Below are 23,220 nucleotides of genomic sequence, written 5' to 3' on the forward strand. Positions count from 1 at the left end.
TATTAAATAGCAGGGGCGTAAAGTACATACAGGAGCAATAACTAAGCTTCGCCTTTGTGGCTCCTCAACCAAGCGTGCTCGATTGTGGCATAGCTTCAATGGTATTTTAGCTGATAAACTGCAGCCACGGTGCAATATGTTAACCCAAATATACTATCGTGTGCGTTCCTTCTATTCATCTTCCGATAAATTCATTGCCGCAAGGCTGGCCAAACCCAGTACCCGGTCTGTGTTCGCCTGACCGCACAACGCGGAGCGACGCCTGAAGCTAAGTTTCTCCATCGTCTCCACGTTCATTTGCCTGGCAACAAGACAACAGCACCAACAACCATGGGAGTCGCGCCTTCGCATGTCTGGGACCCGCATAGGCCAGTGCCGATGCCAGTGCTCAAGAAGTTCATTGAGGTGAAGGGTAACAGTGGAATTCATATCCACTACTCAGTAAGTATGCACACGTTTTCTATTTTGCCGGGAAATTGTTCAGTGAAAAGCGGTTTTCATTCATAAAGCAAACTCACCCCACGCAGGATTTTCATTACAACGCTATGCTAACATCCTTTCCGAAAAACACCCATCTGTAACTACGGAAGTCTGGAGGCCACATCGCTGAGCCACTACATGCATCAGAACATCGAGTACTGTGGATATTACATAGCTCATGCGATGGGATTTTGTTGCACCTTCATGCACTATGCTTTTACATATACTTCAAGAAAAATGCGGTTCGGTATACGAAGTGCTACGGTAGAAAGGAAAATGGCGGTCTACAAGTACAACTACCCCAGAAAGCAAACGGAGCACGCGAGGGGCGGCTGAACTGCGCCTTCATGTGCTAGCGGCGACAGCGCGCACTACAATGCATGCGCAAAAGTAATCTGGGGTAGCCGCGCGATGCGCTTCTCACCATTGTCTCATCGACGGAGCAGGCGAAGGAGAGCTAATTACAACGTACGCCGCTAGGGAAGCTCTTTGCGCTTGTAGCAAAAAATGGCGGTGATGTTTGTGGCGCACTGACGTGTTTTGCAAGGACTCCGTGGCGGCCACGAAAACGTTTTTTTTTTCTGCGTCCTTTGAGCTTGCTTCTGTTTTTGATTTGCTGATTCTGTTATCCTTTAAATACTAATTGGCTAGTTTTCTTTTTCTTTTCTTTTTTTCGTGTGCGCGGGTGTGTTTCGTGTATATTTGCTTTTGCAGGATAGTCAGAGCGTCCATTCGTGCCACGTTTTTCAAGACGTGCAACCGTGTGGGACGTTAAGTCTTTATAGCCTTTAATGGAAGTGGCAAGACCAGCTGATTATCGTGATTTTAGTCTGTGTGTGCATTAGTATAGGGAATAATGCTTTGGTAGGAAAATGAGAACGCGGCTGTGTGTTCGAATACGTGCGAGCACGTGTCTGTGCACCATTTATTGGTTCTAAAACATCGGTAATAATTACGTTGCGCCATTTTAAGGATTTAGATTCTGTGTGGATCAGCCTTTGGCGGAAGGCACGTGCTCTGAAAGCTTCGGTGTTTGCCTTAGAGAAAGGCAAGTGCAACACACGGCAAGAAAGACGGTAAAGCGTGCAGTGCGCGGGGGGTCCCTCAAGCTAGGCAAGGTGACGGATGAGAATGGAGAGGAAATCGAGCCAATCGGCAGGCACTGTCATGTCGGTGCTAGGCTAAATAAATTGGAGGATTTTCGGTGTGACCTTGTGAAACAGGTCGAAGAGCTCAAAAATGAGCTAAATATGGAGCATGAAGCACGGAAGGTGGTGGAAAAAAGGCTCCAAGCAGCCGAAGGAAAGCTTAACAGGGTCACCATCGTCAACGAGAGCGGTTGTGACAATGTGGCACTCAGGGGGCCAGTGTAGATGTTAATGAAGAAGGCCCCCTAGGGGAACATCAGAATAGCATTGCCGTCAGTAACAGAAAAAGGAGGAAAACAAGAAAGACAGCTGGCTATGCAGTAGGCTACATAAACATGCAGGGCGGCAAAAGCAAGAAAAAGGGGGCCGAGATTGAGGAGCAGTTAAATAGAGAACAAATAGGGGTGTATGCGGTTACAGAAACGCACCTTAGAGACCCCGAAGAGCAGCCAGTGATTAAGAATTATTTTCGCGAATGGTACAACAGAACTACATGGGAAAGAAAAGGAGGGGAGAATCAGAATGCTCATCCATCAGGGAGCCAAATGGAAAAGAGCAAATTCAAAATCTCAAGAGCATTTTTGGTTGTCAGGTACAATGAGTGGAAAGAAAACTTGGCTGGGTGTAACGCATTTGCGGACTGGAAACAATTGCGGAGAAAAGACTCAAGAGTTAGTGAAATGCATAAATGCTGATAATAAGGCTTTCGGGAATGATGCCGAAATTATTCTATTAGGTGACATGAATGCCCACATATAGGATCTAGATCTAGACGACAGCGAGAAGTCAATGTTAGACCTTTGTGAGCAACATAATCTCGTTGTCGTGAATACAGGGCCTGAGTGTGACAGGCAGACCGCATGGGAAGTGGGAAACCGGCAATCGACCATTGATTACTGTCTGATGACAGAAGAAATTCATGATAAGCGGAGAGAAATCGTCATTGACGAGGAAGGGTATAGCAGCATGGGAGTGACCATAAACGCATCATTTTGAAAATGGGATATGTAGTTGGGAAAGAGAGCAAGTAGCGCAAAATGGCCAGTCCAAATTTGAACGCTGAACAAATAACAAATATTGTCACAAGAGTCTAAAAACAACTTGGCAAATCGCCAAGCTCAGAGTGGGAATATGGTGAGCTTCTTAGGGTAATAACAACAGAAATACGGAAAGAGAAGCAACATGCTCTTTGGAAAGGAAAAAAAGAAACCGAAAAGCTGGTGGACCGGGGAGATACAAGAAGCGATCGCCGAACGACAGAAAGCGTACCGAGAGCAGAGGAAGGAAAAAAAAACTCAGTTGCCGCTGGATGAATTAGCCAGAAAATGGGAAATATACCGGGAGAAAAAATTTATGCTTGAAATACTGGTTCAAGCAAAGATAAAAGTTGAAATTGAACGCTGGTTGTAGGAAATACGTGACAAAAAGAAGGCCACATCTAGAATATTTTGGAACCACATAAACTCATTAGGCAGGAAGTCTGGCACAATACAACATATCCTAGACGAAGATGGAAACAGACTGGAAGGGGACGCTACATTAACTTACATCCGAAAAATAACAGTAGGATCTTTCCAAGGCAATGACGGGGATGAATTTGAGGAATATAAGAAAGGGCATGAAAGAGAAACAGATGGAAAAGGAGCTGGTGCTGACAAGTTTCAACTGGAAGAACGCCGAAGAGAAACTTTCTAAGCGCACAGTGACAGGGCTAGACGAGGTTTCCGTTAGGCTGATTTATGAACTAGGACCAAAAAATAAGGAATCTCAGGTGAAAACAGCAGGAAAAACTTTAAAAGATAGAACAACACCAGACAGTTGGCGACAAAGTAGAATGAATTTAATTTATTAAGGTAAGGAGGCGAAAGATAGAATTCACTCATATAGACCGTTGACCATTACATCGGTAATATACAGGTTAGCAATGTAGGCAATTGAATTAAAGCTGGAAGCATAAATATAATATTTGGGGTTTTACGTGCCAAAACCACTTTCTGATTATGAGGCACGCCTTAGTGGAGGACTCCGGAAATTTTGACCACCTGGGGTTCTTAAACGTGCACCTAAATCTAAGCACACGGGTGTTTTCGCATTGTAGGGTTTGAGGACGGACTTCGGTATGAAAAACAAAACTTGGGAAGGTTTATTTTACATTATGTACAGAGAGGTGAGGGTCAAGTAACAGTGGTACAGTCATTACGGGCCGGCAGCAACTCGGACGCTGCGGCCCGCGGCAAGAAGTTCGAGAGAGGTGAATCAGGGAATCAGGGAATGCTCTGGTCTCTCTGGAATGCTTCTTATAAACCCTTCGAGCACTGGATGTCGCGTCATGTTTGACCAATGGCAGAGTCCGCTCAGATGACGCCATTTTCGGCCAATCGTTGGCGCCCGTGTCGCGGTGTCATACCCGGCGGCTCTCTGCGGTCTTGCCTCGCTGACTTGCAATGCACTTCTTCTAAGGTGGAGAAGGGGGGACGCTCATGCTCCATTGTACGAGGGCCCACCTGCTCCCGGTGGTACGGCTCCGCAGTGGTGGCAAATGCCTTCTTCAAAGGCGAAGAGAGGTAGGCTTGGGCCTTCCCGGCACGTCCGGCTGTCATGGCGCATTACCGCCGTCTTGGTTTGGCACCCACTTTACTTCCAACAATGCCGTGCTATCCCCTCGCTTTCTGGAAAACTCAAGCATTGAATAGCTCCTCGGCGGCACACGACCTGGGGGCCGCAAACTTGTTTGCACGTGTCTTGTGGCCTTCAACTTGTTTGCTCGGGCGCTCCTCTGGAATGTGCTTTCCTGCTTCTGCATTCCTCAATTAGCTGTGCTGCGATTCGATGTGGTCTGGGGAACTCGAAGTAGCCTCAGGAAACGGCGCCATATCTAACAGCATTTCGCCCCCATAGAAATGCGGCCGCCGTGGCCGGGATTCGATCCCGCGACCTCGTGCTCAGCAGCCCAACACCATAGCCACTGAGCAACCACGGCGGGTAAGCTGCAAGCATGGGCAGAGCATAATGTCATTTTTGGAGAACATCAGAATGGCTTCAAAATAGGTAGACGTCTGAATGATAACTTATTTGACCTTACTCAGTGTATTGAGATATCCAGAGTAGAAAGGCGAACGTTATATGTGGCCTTTTTAGACATTACAGGGGCGTATGACAGCGTAGATCGCAACATTTTGTGGGATATTCTGGAAGGAGAAGGCTTAGGAGACGATTGTATACAGCTTTTGAGAAAGATTGAGCTAGAAAATACCATCTGCGTTGAATGAAGAGATGAGGACCGAGGAGAAAGTTGATACCAACAAAGGACTCAGGCAGGGATACCCTTTATCCCCACTGCTGTTTATGATTTACATGGTGACGATGGAAAGAGCGCTGGAGGGAACTAATATAAGTTTTACTCTCTCATTCAAACAGGCTGATACAGTAGTAGAGCAGCAGTTTCCAGGTTCGTCTTATGCGGACGAGAGTGTGTTGCTAGCTAACAAGCAAAGTGATATGCAACGTCTGGCTAATGTCTAGACAGGTAAGCGAGTACAGACAGTAAGCGAGAACAGACAGTGGCAGTACGGGGGCAGGAAATACCTCGGTTAAAATAATATAATATCTTGGTATATGGATAAACGAAGGCAATAGACATATGGAAACACTGGAAAAAACAGTAACAGTAAAGGGGAAGAGAAAGACAGCCATAATGAAGCACAGAGCGCTATGGGGATGTAATAGGTACGACGTGCTCCGGGGTATGTGGAAAGGTTAATGGTTCCAGTTCTTACGTTTGGAAATGTGGTTCTTTGCTTGAAATCAGGGGCACAATCACGACTCGATGGGAACCAAAGGTCAGTGGGTCGCCTCGCATTGGGCGCTCAGAGGAAGACTACAAATGAAGCTGTGCAGGATGATATGGGCTGGACAAGTTTTGAAGTGAGGGTAACAGTAAAATTGATTATGAAGAACGACTGAGGATTATGGAAGAAATTAAATGGGCTGGAAGAGTGTTGAGGTATTTGTGCAGGAAAAAGATTGATTCACAGTGGAAGAAAAGAATTAGAAAGCTTACCAGCAAGTATGCGGCCTGTAGGGTGGACAACACAGCAACAAAGAAGGTCAAGCGGAAAATCAGAGAGGTTGAGATAAGCTCATGGGCGGCGGCAATGGAAAAGAAACCTGATGTGAGTAACTACTTAAGAGGGAAAAACGAAATCAGGAAAGAAACAATTTACGATAACTCCAAGGGAAGCTCATTACTTTTCGAACCGAGATCAGGATGCCTTAGAACACGCTCTTATAAAGCGAGATACAACAAGTAAGAAGAATCATGTACTTGCAGCGGCAGAGCTAGGGAAACGACGGTGCATGCTTTATTAAAATGTGTAGATGTCTGCCTAGCGGTCGATTTATGCACCACTGGTCTCCTTGTACCTCTTGGGTTCAGCGAGGGCAGGGGTAAAGTAACCATGGGCCACATAACGTAAAACTATTCTAATATGTTTTTATTCCAATTTCCTGACGTCAAATTTGCGTAACCGGCGACGCAAGCACCGGGCGGTCACCCGCAGGGCTGTCTGAACAGACCAATCAAACGCTCTCCTCGTTCATAGGAGGTCACTTTTGTTTGCTGGAAAAACAAATAACATTGCCTATATACACTGAGCGGCTTATCGTATGTAATTAGCTGACAAGAGGTGAGGAGAATGCTCAAGTGGAGAGGCATTCGATGAGGCCTACACAGTGCAGTGAAAATCGATAACCGGTTGAAGACGGTGGTGCCGGCGTCTGCGATTGGTCCGCTTTCCTTTACTTAGGTTGCGGTGGCTGGTCGAAAATCGCGGCGGCATGCAACGGTAGCTTAAGAACGACGCTAAAACGGATTCTCAGCAAAGACGAGTTGGCAGAATAAGGTCGTAAGCGTGCCGAAAGTGCTCGGAAACGTTACACGGCCACGCAAGCAGTTTTATTATACGCAAATAAACCCATGCTCTCCGGCAGGTGCGAGTAGCCAGCGCCTGAGCGATCGGCGGCAGCCATCTTTTATTCCTTTCGGAACGGAGCAGCCTGCGCCTATTCAGAAGAAAATTCAGTTTTGTTCGGCATATTAATGCATCTTTAATGGGTACACGTCACTTTGACGCTGTGAGTATTCACGGTTTTGTGACGTCGCGTGACAGATAGGTGAAGTGGGGTTGGTCCAAAAATGTTTTTGACCAATCGCAGAGGGCTGATAGCAGAATTGGAATAGAAAAGTTTGGAGTAGTTTCACGTTATAGCGCCCCATGTCCGCAATAGGGATTAGTGAGAGGCGATCGGAAGATTTGTGGAAGAAAGTTATGGAAACGACAAACGGAGGCGTACAAAAACAAATTTCACAGTAAGAGTTCAGAAAGTTTGGTTATGGGAAGACATCGTGGTTCTTTTCTTTTGTTTTTATTTCTTCTTTAATATACTTAGGACATTAAGCAATATAATAAGAGCTTGGTGGTGCCACCCACCACCCCGTTCCAAAGGGGACGCTCATAGCATCTATCCATCCAACCATCCATCCATCCATTCATCCGTCCATCCAGCAACCATTTATCGGTAGCAAGCAGCTCTTGCCAGAAGCGCTTGCTTCCTGCACGTGTGCTGAGTGTCTCTGGCCGAGCTTTGTTTCTTTAAGAAGAAATAATCGCATTGTCAGACTTTGTAGAAGTCTACTTTTGTGCTCCTTGAATAACGCGTGCTAATTGGCTGTCGGTGGGGGTAGTCTATCGCGCTTAGAAATCACCGAACCGCGGCACGACCACCAAGTTTGTTCCCGGTAACGGAGAGGCAATGGCGATCGCCGCATGCCTCGATTAACAAAGCTCGGCCAGTGGTGCTAGTCCCGTGTGCAGGAAGCAAACAATTCTGACCATTGCAAGCAGAGCACTTTTGCTGGAGCCGTCGATGAGGCAGTGGTCAAATGGGCTTCTAACGGCCACAGCAGAGAACTTTTACGCATGCTCTGTAGCACGTGCATGCTGCCGACGCTACAGCGCACGGAGATGCCGCCGCTCGCGTGCTCCGCAAGGTAAATGTACCTGGTAGCGAAGCTTCCATAGGAGCCCATACGTTCAAAACATGGCGGTCCATCGGCGGTCCATGGGGCTTAGCGCCATCTGTATGTGGTGGGAACACTTCCGGCGGAAAAAAAAAATAATGTGACGCCATGTCCGTTAAAAGCAGAAGTGTCGTCATTTTGTTTTCGAAGGCGCGAAATTTGTTTTGTTGTTCTTCCTTTGGAGCTATATATTCAAATGCCCTGCCATTCGACTGGATGGACGTTTCGAGCTTTCAGCGTGGAAAGCGATGCAGGAAAAGGCCAGCCGTACGGTTGTCGAAATCGCATCCCTGCACAGAACATACTTTCTTTGGAGGCGGACGAAAGCTTTAGGTGTAGAGTGCTGATCCTATTGTTGGATGCCAAGCCCGTCGGCCAGCGCGGTCGCACGAAAACAACTGCACAATTATCTGGCGGTCGTAACTCACTACATTTGACTGAACAGATTAAGAAGCAATGAAGCTACCCACTTCACCAAATTCAGACAAACTTTGACAAGCAAGAAAGCACAAACTGTGAGGGGGGCGTATTTCAACAGGTGATTCGAGTGTGCCTTTCTGCCCATTTCAAGACGTGCGTTGCATTGCGAGTGATAGTGGCGTCAACGCCCCCTGTAGCGAAGGGCGCTTAAAAGAAATGCATTTATTAATAATAATAAAATTAAACTTGTATTTCCTTAACTCGTCAAGAATGTATAAAATTGTCTAGGAATTTTATTTTCGCTGCATGAATCTAACTGTGTCTCGTTTGAATTTAAAAAACGCGTTTTTCTTTCCCAATGTTTGTTCCCTCCAAACATAGTCGCGCTTCAATCGTTGCTCCCATAACCCCCCATGCTGATGTCGGTGACAATCTGTACTGAACCGCTTTTCGCCCGAAGCTTCGCGACCTATTTGGATCGACCTTGTGCTCCGTTTGCTTCCTTGGGCAGCTGTACGTAGTCGACGATGGCCCCAGTCTGTGTGACAAGCACTTTCATAACGTTCCGTGCCCCTATTAAAGGCAGCTGGGAACATCGACTTTCGATATTAGGAAAGTGGGAATCGTTCATGCGTTCCACGCCAATGTATTTACCGTTATTGCGCGCTCGTACATTTGTGCATGTCAATGAGTGTTTTGATTACTTCGAGGTACGAGCTGCAACGAGCAAATGAGATGGCATGTTGGTATATACTGCCTGAAACCAAGCCAATTCAAGCCGCTCACACGGCAAGCTGCTTGTGTTAACATAGCGACTGGCTCACGTCGGCGGCGACGCTGTCACTCATCGAAGAGGAAAGAACTAGGAGTTAGCGTGATGTAGCTAATTATAGCGTATCGAAGTCTGCCCAGCACGTAATCATATCGTGATTGATTTTAGTTTATTCCACCGTAGCCCACAGCGCGTGCTTTCCAGAAAATCCAACGCTATGTCAAGTCAAGCGGCTCAGAGGTCGCATGCTGGACTGACTTTTTGAGCTACGGGAGGTAAAAGAGAAAAGAGAGTGCCTTCGCGCAAAGTATGCTGGCGAAGGTTAGTAGAAGTACATCATGCTCCAGTCTCGCTTTTCCTTGTTTTGCTTCCTTAATGTCATCGGCCCTTGACATTGAAAACTACCGAGCTTTGCATCTGAGGTCAAGCGAAAGTCTGCAAAACATTCACGCACCCTCAAGGGGCCAAACGAATCACAAATTTCCACACGTTTGGCATGAAACAGGCTAGCTTGGAGCCGCCATGACGTTTTTTTTTTCCGCTTTACCCCCATACCAGAAATTAGTGGAAGACCTACTTACAAACCGCTTCTGCGGTGAATCCAATAAAGGCGGTAGGCATACGCATTCTCTCTCTCTCTATGATAGCAAGACGGGAAGAAGCGAAATTTTGATACAAATTGATTCCAAATGACTTCTGATTAAAACAAGCAAAAGTGTGCGTCTTAAGCTTCAATCAAATAAATCAGTAACAATTTTCAATCAGAACTGTAACTGTAACTACCTTTAGCAACACTTAAGAAGAAAAAATTCCCGAGTACAACTGTCTACCATGTTTTTCTGTTCTTATCATTCGCCAATGCTAATCGTTGTTGCTAAATATATAGGGGCATTTTTTTAGACAATGCGGATTTTTTTACAAGAAAGCTATAAGCAAAGGGAACATGGTGTTTCTGCGGACTAGTTCCTACACTCTGAGAAAGGTTTGCACCCTTTGAGTCGTATCTTGCCACACAACAATAAACGTCATCTTTCTTGTCCGCATTTCCTTTTTTTTAACGCTGCGAGCCCGGTACTTCCCAATAACGAACGGCATGCGCGTTATCAGCATGACATAGCATTGCCGACAGGAAAGTAACGAGCGCAGCGTTTTCACAAAGAAAGGAAACGCAAGCAAGGCAGATGACGATTATCGTTGTGTGGTAGATATACACCCCAAAGGGTGTAAACTTTTTTTTAGAGTGCACACTCTTAAAACGGCTGCACCCTTTTGGATGTATATTTGTCCCACAACGATAATCGTCATCTCTCTTGCTTGCGTTAACTTTCTTGAAAACGCCGCGCCTGCTGCGACAGATGACGTTTATTGTTGTGGGACAAGATAAGCCTCAAAGGATGTAATTTTTTTTAAAGGTGTAGGCGTAGCCGGACATACTTCGCCGCTAATAACGTGAGCTTCAGAAAACTAAGTAACAAAAATTTATTATTTAAGTTTTCTATTAGTTCCTTAGGGGCAGCTGCTTAAATGGCGAAATTGAAGGCAGTCACTAATAAATGGACCTTGTTGCGTACTCCAGGGTAGCGTATCGTACTGCTGCCGAATTGTAGCGACGCCTGCGTATCGAAGCTCGACCGACGTTACTATTGGGTAGCGTGGCGTTGTCGACGGGCTGCAGGCATCCGGTAGACCATGGCGACCGGGCAAGGACGAGACGATTTCTAGTGCGAAATTCGCACGTTTTATTCAAAGGTTGGTGAAAGATGAAGAGAAGAGAATGAAGTAATCTAAAAAAGCACGTTTCGGAGCCCCTTAAATAGGCTCTCTACAATCGTGGGAAGGATCTTGCTTCCGTCGACGTCACGTGTCCGGCACAGAGTCTGATTCACGGAAAGAAGGCCCCACCTCCTCCGGTTATAGCGAGCCTGCTGCAAGGAGGAGGGCGTCCCGCCTCCAGTTATACTAAACCTCAGGTCAGGGAATTGCAGACATTTGTCCTTCTCTTTTGGGCGTTGCTGGTTCGCGGAAGTTCCCCTGTAGAGCTTGACAGTTCGAGGAAACGGTCCCTCTAAAGTCGCACACACAAAGACAAAACAGGCCTGTAAACACTGCGGGGCTTCCGCCGGACCGGCAGACACTCGAGATGACCATGGCGAATTAGGAAGTCACGCTTCATTTCGATGTGGCATGGTTGAGTGAAAGTCCTTTCTGCACGAGGTGCTAGACGCCAACCGTAACAACCTTCATTTTGTAAATATCTCAGAAGTCGCGCCTGATTCTAGATATTCATCGTTAAATTTCAACGGTAAATCCAGACAATATGGAAACCGAGCGCCGCCTGAGCGCAGAAAAGGCGGCTCCATTATTAGAGCAGTCCAAAACGCCCCGTGATGATTAGGGCGAGGATGTTGGAAACCGAACGTCTCGGCCAGTTGCGGCAGCTACTGATACGGCACGATGTGCTTGGCACGCGTGTGTGGCTGTTTGTCGTGTTGGGATTTGCTGCGGCGCGCATTCGTTCAAACTTCGCCCCATACTTCTTTAGGGGGCGTTGCCGTCTGACGCGCAGTGGCGCGCACTAAGTCTCAATAATGCCTCGTTTGACTAGGGAATTTTATGACGGATACCTCGAACTAGGTGCGATTTTCAAAATATTTAAAAAAGATAGGTGGGCATAAAAACTGCCACCTCCTCCAGGTCTGTCATTTCGAAAACTGTCCTCAAATTACTAATAACAAACATTTAATGAATGAATTTTTATTAGTGTCTTCTGAAGAAGCCGACGTTATTAGCGGCAAGTACGCCCACCTCGCCTAGGAACTCGTCTGCAAAAATGCCACGTTCGCTGCGCTCATTCCTTTTCTATAAAGAATCTGTATTGTCCAGAAAAAAGACACTATTTATAATTTGGGGAGGTGAATTCGGCGTACTATTTGTGGTGTTTGCATATGCATCGCTAACTATGCCATATATTCGAATGCTATAGAAGACTATTTGCCTTACGAGGGGACAGAATGCGTCTACAAAAAGGAATCCCATCACTCTACACGCCGTAGCAAGAGCATAAAATTTTTTGAATATCCTCAATTAATGTTCACGACTACACACCCCACCGGTCCTTCTTGTGCCAGCACAATTACGAACATTAGACATAGATATATAGCGTCGCCCGTCAGGTTACCCATCGCCAACTTTCACCAGTCGTTTCCACGATATTTGTCACATTGTTATAGTGTGACGTCACATATCACTGCGCAGCCGGTGCGCGCATTCCTTTTTTACGGATCACGTGATCCTTTGTCTATATAAGTGCACTGTGAAATAAACGGTCATCCTTTTTCTTTTTGGAATGCTGCCTGTCCACTTTATTGCACACATGAACGCTACATTGCTGCTCAGACGTTATTTGTGGGGTATTTTGGAAGATCGCGTAAGGAATCTCTGGCATAAAAATAGACTAACGACTGATGCTTCCATGCGTGACGAGCAAGCAGGAGTAGACATATTCTGTCTGCACCTTTGCTGGTCTTTATTTCTCCACCTTCCTGACTTTATACCTACACTTTATACCGAATAATGGGCCATCGTTCTAGCTCTGTGCAGGCTGACATCAAATGGGTAGACATCTGCTATTTTAGCAGATTTCCAGTCCGCGTGCTCCGCGCCTATACTGGGAAAAGAAACTCGATTATATTGCGATCATTTCATTCCTTAATATCTTCACATTTACAGTGCTGGGTCGGTGCAGAGTCACTGTAGACTATACTTAAGTGAAGTAGCAAACTCGTTTGGCAACGTTTCCCGGAATGGCCTGGTGGTGCCCGTTTTTCGATTTATGGCGTGCATCTGTTCAGAAAGGCAGAGAAAATTCTGCCTAAATTAAGGCTCCACAAAACTTGGAACATTATGGAATTCTGACTTCCGCCTTTTGCATTTCGCTTGAAGTTATCGATGCTTTCCATCACGTCAGTATCAACTTGCATCTACAAGATTGGGATGCCGCATTCAGTAGGTAAACTTTTTTTTTTTACAGAGTTGGTCTGACGCAGTCCCCTCACTCCCATTTTTTTATTGAATCTGAGACAATTCGCCATTTCTTTTTGTTTTGTTGTCGATTCTCGCTAAAGGAAAAGTATTTTTCTAGGCTCCGTTTCGCCAACTTGGACTGCCATTTCCTTCTCCGATTATCCTTTTTTATCAAGGCATATCTTTCCTATCGGGAATCATCGTTATCATCAGTGCGATCGAACGCGGTTCTACCGGCCAGAGCGGCGGTGGAGACCTAAGCTACTCCGATACGATAATATAATTGCACTGCTTCAAGATTATTTAATGACAATTTCAACCAACGCTGGGATTGCAAATGACTCATCACAGTCTGAATAAAAATAACTCATTGGAATTTCTTGTGCCGAGCTTGATTGGTCTTTTCTTTTCGATTACGATATTTTATGTCAATTTGTTTGGCAGAGCTCATGGCAGTAATTCTCGCCCTGCGTAAATTAAGTAGTTCAAATAGCATAATCACTATTGTCAATGATTCTCTATCCGTCTGTTCGTCCCTTTCGTGTTCAGTAACTCTTCTCTATTACGACTGTTCCTTTCTCTAGTCCCGGCTCACCTGCAATTTATTTGATTTATGAGGGTGTCAGGTCACAATGATTTTAGGCTCACTAGCCAAGGCATCACTTAACAACCCTGTTCTTCCTGCGAATATGCCAGTTTGAAACTGCGGTTAGATTTCGCACGCGTACAGTTAAGGTTGCGTTGCCTGACCCCATGATACTGCTCCTGAACATCGACGCTTCCTATATCGCTGGCGTGTGAACAATTCAATACACGAAGGCTTGAAGTGCCCCTCACCAAATTTCGCTGTCGAATTCCTTTCCTGAACTTTCACCTACACACGTCTGGCTTGAGGCATTCCCCCTTTGCATTTTCACCTACACAGGTCTGGCTTGAGGCATTCCCCCTTTGCATTTTCTGTAATGAGCACGAAACAACAAACAACATTTTCTTTCTTTCTTTCCACAGCCGAACTGCGTCATATATAAGACGCCACGCGTACTACCACCGGGCTCCTCTCTCGCGCTTCCTCCTGGGCACGCTGCGCCATCGAAAACGCCGCCGCGAAATCCGCTAGGCCCATCTCTGAATATATACTCAGACAAACTGTCCACCTACTGGACATGTCATTTCGTCTGCTGCTGGAGCTCTGATTGGCTGGACTGATGTACGCACCAGGAGACAGGTGCACCCAGCCAATCATCCCTTCAGCAGCCGCCGAAATAGACATGTCCGCTAGATGGAAACCTGCAGAATAGCACCCCTAGTATGCGGTAAAGTGGACCACGACGGGAGCCTAGTGGCGAAAGAGTGCCGACGCTGGACTGAGGCACCGCGATCGCGGCGAGCGTAGCCTCCTTGGAGAAGGCAAAGAAGCCTGCCAAAGAGAAAAAAACCGGCTTCCAAGACCACCAGGTTGGTGAAGCGTCAGCTGGCTGCTGCCGACGATCGTGCTTCCAAAGAAGCTGCCAAGCGGCCACGCGCTACACCCGCCCAGGACCCGTCCTCAAAACCGACAAACCACTCTGTGAAGACGGCAACATCAAAAGCCATCGCCACCATGACTGCTGAAAGACTACAAAAGCCTTGGACGGGCCGCCACACGAGGCTGATGTGAATGTTCGGTAGATTAGCCAGGGACTTTCGCAAAAGGTCGGAAGGCGCTATCAAGGAGCTTCTCCCCGAAAACTCTCCATAGAGCCGTTGCCAAATGTTGGCGTCGCTCACATTGTCATTACCGTGGCAGCAGCAGTGGACATGCCGAGATGTGAAGGAGATATTGATATTCGTCCCGCAGCGGTCATGAGTGAAGCAGACTTAGAAGCAGAACACAGCGTCGACAGCAGACGAGGAGGAAGAAATAGGAGCCTCGGATAGAGCCCCGAAAGTGCCTTCTTTGCCACAAGCGCGAGCAACACCATCATCATCATCATCAGCCTGGTTACACCCACTGCAGTGAAAAGGCCTCTCCCATACTTCTCCAATTACCCCGTTCATGTGCTAATTGTGGCCATATCCCTGCAAACTTCTTAATCTCATCCGCCCACCTAACTTTCTGCCGGCCCCTGCTACGCTTCCTTTCCCTTGGAATCCAGTCAGTAACCCTTAATGACCATCGGTTATCTTCCCTACTCATTACATGTCCTGCCCATGCCCATTTATTTGTCTTAATTTCAAGTAAGATGTCATTAACTCTCGTTTGTTCCCTCACCCAATCTGCTCTTTTCTTATCCTTTAATGTTACACCCATCATTATTATTTCCATAGCTCGTTGCGTCGTCCTCAATTTAAGTATAACCCTTTTCGCCAGCCTCAAGGTTTCTGCCCCGTACGTGAGTACTGGTAAAACAAAGCTATTATACACTTTTCTCTTCAGGGATAATGGCAACTTGCTGTTCATGATCAGAGAATGCCTGCCAAACGCACCCAAGCTCATTCTTATTCTTCTGATTATTTCCGTCTCATGATCCGGATTCGCCGTCACCTATTGTAAATTGCTGTTCTCTTCCGAGACTGTTAAACATTACTTTAGTTTTCTGCAGATTATTTTTTAGACCCACTCTTCTGCTTTGCCTCTCCAGGTCAGTGAGCATGCATTGCAATTGGTCCCTTGAGTTACTAATCAAGGCAATATCATCAGCGAATCGCAAGTTACTAAGGTATTCTCTATTAACTTTTATCCCCAATTCTTCCCAATCCAGGTCTCTGAATACCTCCTGTAAACACGCTGTGAATAGCACTGGACAGATCGTATCTCCCTGCATGACGCCTTTCTTTACTGGGATTTTGTTGCTTTCTTTATGGAGGACAACGGTGGCTGGGGAGCCGCTATAGATATCTTTCAGTATTTTTATATACGGCTCGTCTACACTCTGATTCCGTAATGCCTCCATGAATGCTGAGGTTTCGACTGAATCAAACGCTTTCTCGTAATCAATGAAGGCTATATATAAGGGTTGGTTATATTCCGCACATTTCTCTATCGCCTGATTGATAGGGTGAATACGGTCTATTGTTGAGTAGCCTTTACGGAATCCTGCCTGGTCATTTTCTTGACAGATGTCTAAGGTGTTCCTGATTCTACTTGCGATTATCTTAGTAAATAGTTTGTAGGCAACGGACAGTAAGCTGATCGGTCTATAATTTTTAAAGTCTTTGGCGTCCCCTTTCTTATGGATTAGGATTATGTTAGCGTTTTTCCAAGATTCCGGTACGCTCGACGTTATGAGGCATTGCGTATACAGGGTGGCCAGTTTCTCTCGAACAATCTGCCCACCATCCTTCAACAAATCTGCTGTTACCTGATCCTCCCCAGCTGTCTTCGCCCTTTGCATATCTCCCAAGGCTTTCTTTACTTCTTCCGGCGTTACCTGTGGGATTTCGAATTCCTCTACACTATTTTCTCTTCCATTATCGTCGTGGGTGCCACTGGTACTGTATAAATCTCTATAAAACTCCTCAGCCATTTGTACTATCTCATCCATATTAGTAACGATATTGCCGGCTTTGTCTCTTAACGCATACATCTGATTCTTGCCAATTCCTAGTTTCTTCTTCACTGTTTTTAGGCTTGCTCCGTTCCTGAGAGCATGTTCAATTCTATCCATATTATACTTCCTTATGTCAGCTGTCTTACGCTTGTTGATTAACTTCGAAAGTTCTGCCAGTTCTATTCTAGCTGTAGGGTTAGAGGCTTTCATACATTGGCGTTTCTTTGATCAGATATTTCGTCTCCTGCGATTGTTTACTGGTATCTTGCCTAACGGAGTTACCACCGACTTCCATTGCACACTCCTTAATGATGCCCACAAGATTGTCGTTCATTGCTTCAACACTAAGGTCCTCTTCCTGATTTAAAGCTAAATACCTGTTCTGTAGCTTGATCTGGAATTCCTGTATTTTCCCTCTTACCGCTAACTCATTGATCGGCTTCTTATGTACCAGTTTCTTCCGTTCCCTTCTCAGGTCTAGGCTAATTCGAGTTCTTACCATCCTGTGGTCACTGCAACGCACCTTGCTGAGCACGTCCACATCTTGTATGATGCCAGGGTTAGCGCAGAGTATGAAGTCTATTTCAGTTCTAGTCTCGCCGTTCGGGCTCCTCCACGTCCACTTTCGGTTATCCCGCTTGCGGAAGAAGGTATTCATTATCCTCATATTATTCTGTTCTGCAAGCTCTACTAATAACTCCCCCCTGATATTCCTAGTGCCTATGCCATATTCCCCCACTGCCTTGTCTCCAGCCTGCTTCTTGCCTACCTTGGCATTAAAGTCGCCCATTAGTATAATGCATTTAGTTTTCACTCTACCCACCGCCGATTCCACGTCTTCATAGAAGCTTTCGACTTCCTGGTCATCATGACTGGATGTAGGGGCGTAGACCTGTACTACCTTCATTTTGTACCTCTTATTAGGTTTCACAACAAGACCTGCCACCCTCTCCTTATTGCTATAGAATTCCTGTATGTTACCAGCTATGTTCTTATTGATCAGGAATCCGACGCCCAGTTCTCTTCTCTCTGCTAAGCTCCGGTAGCACAGGATGTGCCCGCTTTTTAGCACTGTATATGCTTCTTTTGGCCTCCTAACTTCACTGAGCCCTATTATATCCCATTTACTGCCCTCTAATTCCTCCAGTAGCACTGCTAGACTCGCCTCACTAGATAACCTTCTAGCGTTAAACGTTGCCAGGTTCATATTTCAATGGCGGCCTGTCCGGAGCCAGCGAGTCTTAGCAGTGATTCTTGGTTAGCCGATCACGAAGTCGCGGGATCGAATCCCGGCCACGACGGCCGCATTTAGACGGAGTCGAAATGCGAAAACGCCCGTGTACTTAGATTTAGGTGCATGTTAAAGAACCCCAGGTGGTCCAAATTTCAGGAGTCTCCCACTACAGTGTGCCTCATAATCAGATCATGGTGTTGGCACGCAAAACCCCATTATCTTTTTTAAACCGTCCTTGTTTATCGTTCAAAAGCAGCTATGTCCTTACCTGCTTCGAAAAGAAGCAGAAAATTGAGTGAAATATAAAATGCTAGCTTCTTTCCTTGGTACAGACTAGAAGTTTAAAGTTCTAATTTGTGTAATGCAATGTGAATTCACACTGTCTTCGACACCATATATATAGATCGTAGGCCACCTCTCGCTCACCATTTGTCATGTAACCTCAAGGAAAATTAAAATTAGCTGACTCTGCTGCTGTCAACGTAACGAGTGTGGCCGCTACGCAGACGTTACGCAGACACAGGGATTCTAATTACCTGTCTTCAATGTATACATCGAAATTCTGTCGTATCTTTGTAATTCGTTCGTAAGTATCTGCCTCCTCTTGATGAAATTGCGCATGCGCCATGCGCCAAGTCGATAGCACTGTGCAGCATATCGCCATGGCGAAAGATTAAATGTACTGCATCGAACCGGTTTGTGAACCGGTTCAGTGCTGTAAACCGATTCGCGAACCATTATACATTTATGCATACATTTATACATTTATTATATCATTTATCATACATTTATACATTTTTATACATTTATTATACATTTATACATTAAACAGAAACGGAATTGGAACGAAATCAAAGGGCGCTGAACCAGGACTTGAAAAAAAGCGCTATTTCTTTCGGTTCGACACCCTGGTTCCACACACGTTAGTGCATTAAAAAAAGAAAGAAAGAAACTATTATTATACTAAGTGCGTTGTACAGTAGGCTCTGTCATCACTCACAAGCGCCTCATCATCAGGTGAGGCGTCAAAACGGTAAAACGTGATTACGCGTCGCTTCATGCGCATTACTGCAACACACGTTCTCTAAAACGCCGCGAAGGCTCACCCGCGAACTTAAGGCGAAGAAACAACATACGATGTCTTCTTGTGCAGCACCAACCGAGTAGCGCAGTGGGCCAACCGGTGGATAGAGTTCAGGAGGCAGGGAGAAAAAGAGCGGGCGGAGGGGGCAACTTAGTCACAAAAAGGCTATATGCTCTGCGCACAGCAAAAGGGGCGAGGAGCGACAACTTCGTTGCGGCAACTCTAAAGCCGGGTGTGTCTAGCAGAGATGCTTGTCAAAAAAAAAAAATTTGCCGATCCCTCTTTCAGGGGTATTGCAAATGACACGAATGTGAAACGTGTATCCTTAGGGACAGTGGCAACTTCCTTATACATTGAGAAACGCAAGTACATAAATGTGCACAGAATTTTATTAATTACAGTTTCGCTGGAACGTCGAAGCAATGACAGCAATAAGCAAGGACGTGAAGCCTGCGCTGCAGCGTAAACAGCAGCCCGGTGTCTACCAGTCGTCATAGGTATATCCGAAGCAACTGCGACTGCTCATGTGAGGAAACTGCGTTGTTAGAGCTCACGTGCCATCGCGCGCCAGCACACGTGTTCAATTGGGAGCTGGCGCGCGAAAACGGCGGAAGCCGCATCCGACGCTGCAGAGCCATGACGGTAGGGGGGAGGGGGGATTCCCTTCCAAAAACGCCAGAAATGCGCCGATAATGCCGTCGCCCGTAGTGGCGGGCTGGGTGAGACCACAAGACACGCCCAAGCACTACCATCTTTACTGCTCTTGCACGTGCCGAGCCTGACGGCTATATTATCTATGGAATTACTCAGCGAAAAAGACCTAAATAGACCTTATGTTTGATGTCGCGACCAAAGAATGTCTTTAAGACTCTGTGATTGACCCGCAACCGCATGATACAGAAGAATATGCTCAATTCTCGTTCAAAATTAAATAACGCTGATACTCGCAGCGCCCACCAGTCACTACACCCTCTCTTCCTCCCCCCCCCCCGCCACATTCGTCCCAGATCTGAACCTATCGCTGTTGCTGGGTGCCTTGCAGGAAGATTTATTAACAAAAAATAATCACAGCTTTAATACTGCGTTGTCAAATGCTCCCCCGATTACTGCAACTTTGCACCCAGCCAACAGTTTATTGAAATAACTAGAGGCTCGATTTCACGTGTAAAGGCCGCCTTTTGTACTACTATTGTGGAACTTGTACGACAAACTTCTCAGAAGGGACCATCAAATTCAGTGTCTGGAAATTATAACACAAAAACGCTTAACTATAGAAAAAAGCGGATATCTGTAAATAAATGGTTTGACTTTTACAAACAGAGGTCGAGACACCTGGTGAGTTCTTTTTGCGTGATGCGCTACTGCGACATTTTTCAACTAGTCAAGTACTTAGGTTCTTGCTGAGGCTAGGACTGCTGGGAAACAGCTCGAACATCCCTGTTAACATGGTCGCGAAATCGATGCAAGCTGCTCTTCGCCTCGGCGTCGGTTCGCCGCACTCAACCCAACTGGAAGGTCTTCTTTCGATGGCCAAAGACGCTGGGATGATTTCGTACGCTATCTCCTCCCCTACAAGAGATTATGAGGAACCAAGGAGCTTTTTTCATGCAACAGTCGTTAGGTCGTATAATGTTAGTAGTGGATGCGGGCATGATGCGGCGTCTGTGTGTGCGGTTCCAACCTCGCTACGTGGTAATTATGCTGACGTATTGTGATTTGTGAGCACGAAAATTGCAGTGGTACGTCTCTGCGTGTCCCGCACTGCTCTTACGGCGACGTGAAGTACGTGAGTGGAAAAGCTTCGGCGAAATGGCCCAGTGTTTCGGTTGTAGAGATAGGCCGACTTGTGCGTATCCGAAATGCGCTAAACAACAAGAACGGTGTCAAAAAAATAAAAAATAATAATAACGAATGAAGATGTGGGAGCGTAGTCGTGTGAAAAGAGACTGAGATATATGCTCTCATATATGGTCTGATATATGTGACAAGGCAGGATAGGTATGAGCGCTGCATTCCGGGCAAGATGGTTGCGCTTGGTTGCGCTTGGTGTGTCTTCTCCTTTTACGTCCGTGTCATTTTTTGTTGCGCAATATTACTTGAGCAAAGTGTAGGCATGTCACGTTTGTGTGCTGATCGAGGCGGCGAAAAAGAGCCTCTTCTGAGACGGAAGGGGGGCCGCGTGGTTCTAAGCGAGCGTTCTATATATGTGGCGCTGAGCCGTGCTCACTCAAGGGCTGCAGAAGCTAGTGCTAACGTTTCCTTTCTCCTATATTTGCTTCGTTCTCTACTGCTACTAAACCTCTTCCAAAAATTATTTTTGGTTAAACGCTCCTTCCACTGTCATTTACAAAGTCTAGTGTACATTTTTGATCTGATGGATGGATGGATGGATGGATGGATGGATGGATGGATGGATGGATGGATGGATGGATGGATGGATGGATGGATGGATGGATGGATGGATGGATGGATGGATGGATGGATGGATGGATGGATGGATGGATGGATGGATGGATGGATGGATGGATGGATGGATGGATGGATGGATGGATGGATGGATGGATGGATGGATGGATGGATGGATGGATGGATGGATGGATGGATGGATGGATGGATGGATGGATGGATGGATGGATGGATGGATGGATGGATGGATGGATGGATGGATGGATGGATGGATGGATGGATGGATGGATGGATGGATGGATGGATGGATGGATGGATGGATGGATGGATGGATGGATGGATGGATGGATGGATGGATGGATGGATGGATGGATGGATGGATGGATGGATGGATGGATGGATGGATGGATGGATGGATGGATGGATGGATGGATGGATGGATGGATGGATGGATGGATGGATGGATGGATGGATGGATGGATGGATGGATGGATGGATGGATGGATGGATGGATGGATGGATGGATGGATGGATGGATGGATGGATGGATGGATGGATGGATGGATGGATGGATGGATGGATGGATGGATGGATGGATGGATGGATGGATGGATGGATGGATGGATGGATGGATGGATGGATGGATGGATGGATGGATGGATGGATGGATGGATGGATGGATGGATGGATGGATGGATGGATGGATGGATGGATGGATGGATGGATGGATGGATGGATGGATGGATGGATGGATGGATGGATGGATGGATGGATGGATGGATGGATGGATGGATGGATGGATGGATGGATGGATGGATGGATGGATGGATGGATGGATGGATGGATGGATGGATGGATGGATGGATGGATGGATGGATGGATGGATGGATGGATGGATGGATGGATGGATGGATGGATGGATGGATGGATGGATGGATGGATGGATGGATGGATGGATGGATGGATGGATGGATGGATGGATGGATGGATGGATGGATGGATGGATGGATGTATGTATGTATGTATGTATGTATGTATGTATGTATGTATGTATGTATGTATGTATGTATGTATGTATGTATGTATGTATGTATGTATGTATGTATGTATGTATGTATGTATGTATGTATGTATGTATGTATGTATGTATGTATGTATGTATGTATGTATGTATGTATGTATGTATGTATGTATGTATGTATGTATGTATGTATGTATGTATGTATGTATGTATGTATGTATGTGTGTGTGTGTGTGTGTGTGTGTGTGTGTGTGTGTATGTATGTATGTATGTATGTATGTATGTATGTATGTATGTATGTATGTATGTTATTAGCGTCCCCTTTGGAACGGGGCGGTGGGGTGCAACCAAGCTCTTTCTATTATATTGCCTAATGTACTACCTCCGTTAAAAAACAAAAGGAAAAAAAATACTCACGATGAATTCCCATAACCAAAGTTTCGGAACCCCTATTGTGAACTTTGTTTTTGTACGCCTCTATTGTTTGCCGTTTCCCCACATTTTTTCCACCAATCTTCCCCCAATGTTTATGCGCACGAGTGTTATTCAAATTGGCCCTACTAAAACGTTATTCAGGCGAGTGGGGAGAGGCATTCTAACGGCGATTCTGTGAAATTCTTGACATCGCAGCAGAGTTTTGCAAAACTGTCATCGTCTAGCAGTGCAGAGAACCGACACGGACAGGAAGATTGATCCGTGGGGTAAACAATCCAGAATGACACTGGGGCTTGGAGGACTCCGGATAAATTCCGACCACCTCAAGTCCTTTACCGAGCACCAATGTATATGCGCACGAGTGTTATTAAAATCGGCCGCCGCCAAAACGTGGCCACGCGGCCGGGAATCGAGCCCGTAACTTCGTACATCGGACCCGTGATCTCGTGGAAAGCAGCGAAACAATACAGGCCATGAAACAGCGCCGCGGGCACGGCCAAGAAGAGACGACACATGTGCTGTTCTTACCTACCTATAATAGCACCTACAGACCGAAAACATGTGGTTACATATGATTCAGATGCGCGC

The 23,220-nt window shown here is 46.1% G+C and overlaps 1 protein-coding gene across 1 annotated transcript in view; it reads left to right on the forward strand.

Moving 5' to 3' along the window:
* Positions 1–205: 205 nt before the first annotated feature.
* LOC139052975 (uncharacterized) overlaps positions 206–23,220 on the forward strand; it is a 58,712-nt gene continuing 35,697 nt past the window's right edge. The window contains exon 1 of the mRNA XM_070530120.1: positions 206–441. Coding sequence (XP_070386221.1) covers positions 331–441 — 111 coding nt within the window. The 5' untranslated portion in view covers positions 206–330. The remainder of the gene's footprint in view (positions 442–23,220) is intronic.

Source organism: Dermacentor albipictus, unplaced genomic scaffold (assembly GCF_038994185.2).
Source record: "Dermacentor albipictus isolate Rhodes 1998 colony unplaced genomic scaffold, USDA_Dalb.pri_finalv2 scaffold_48, whole genome shotgun sequence".
NCBI classification, from domain to species: Eukaryota; Metazoa; Arthropoda; class Arachnida; order Ixodida; family Ixodidae; genus Dermacentor; species Dermacentor albipictus.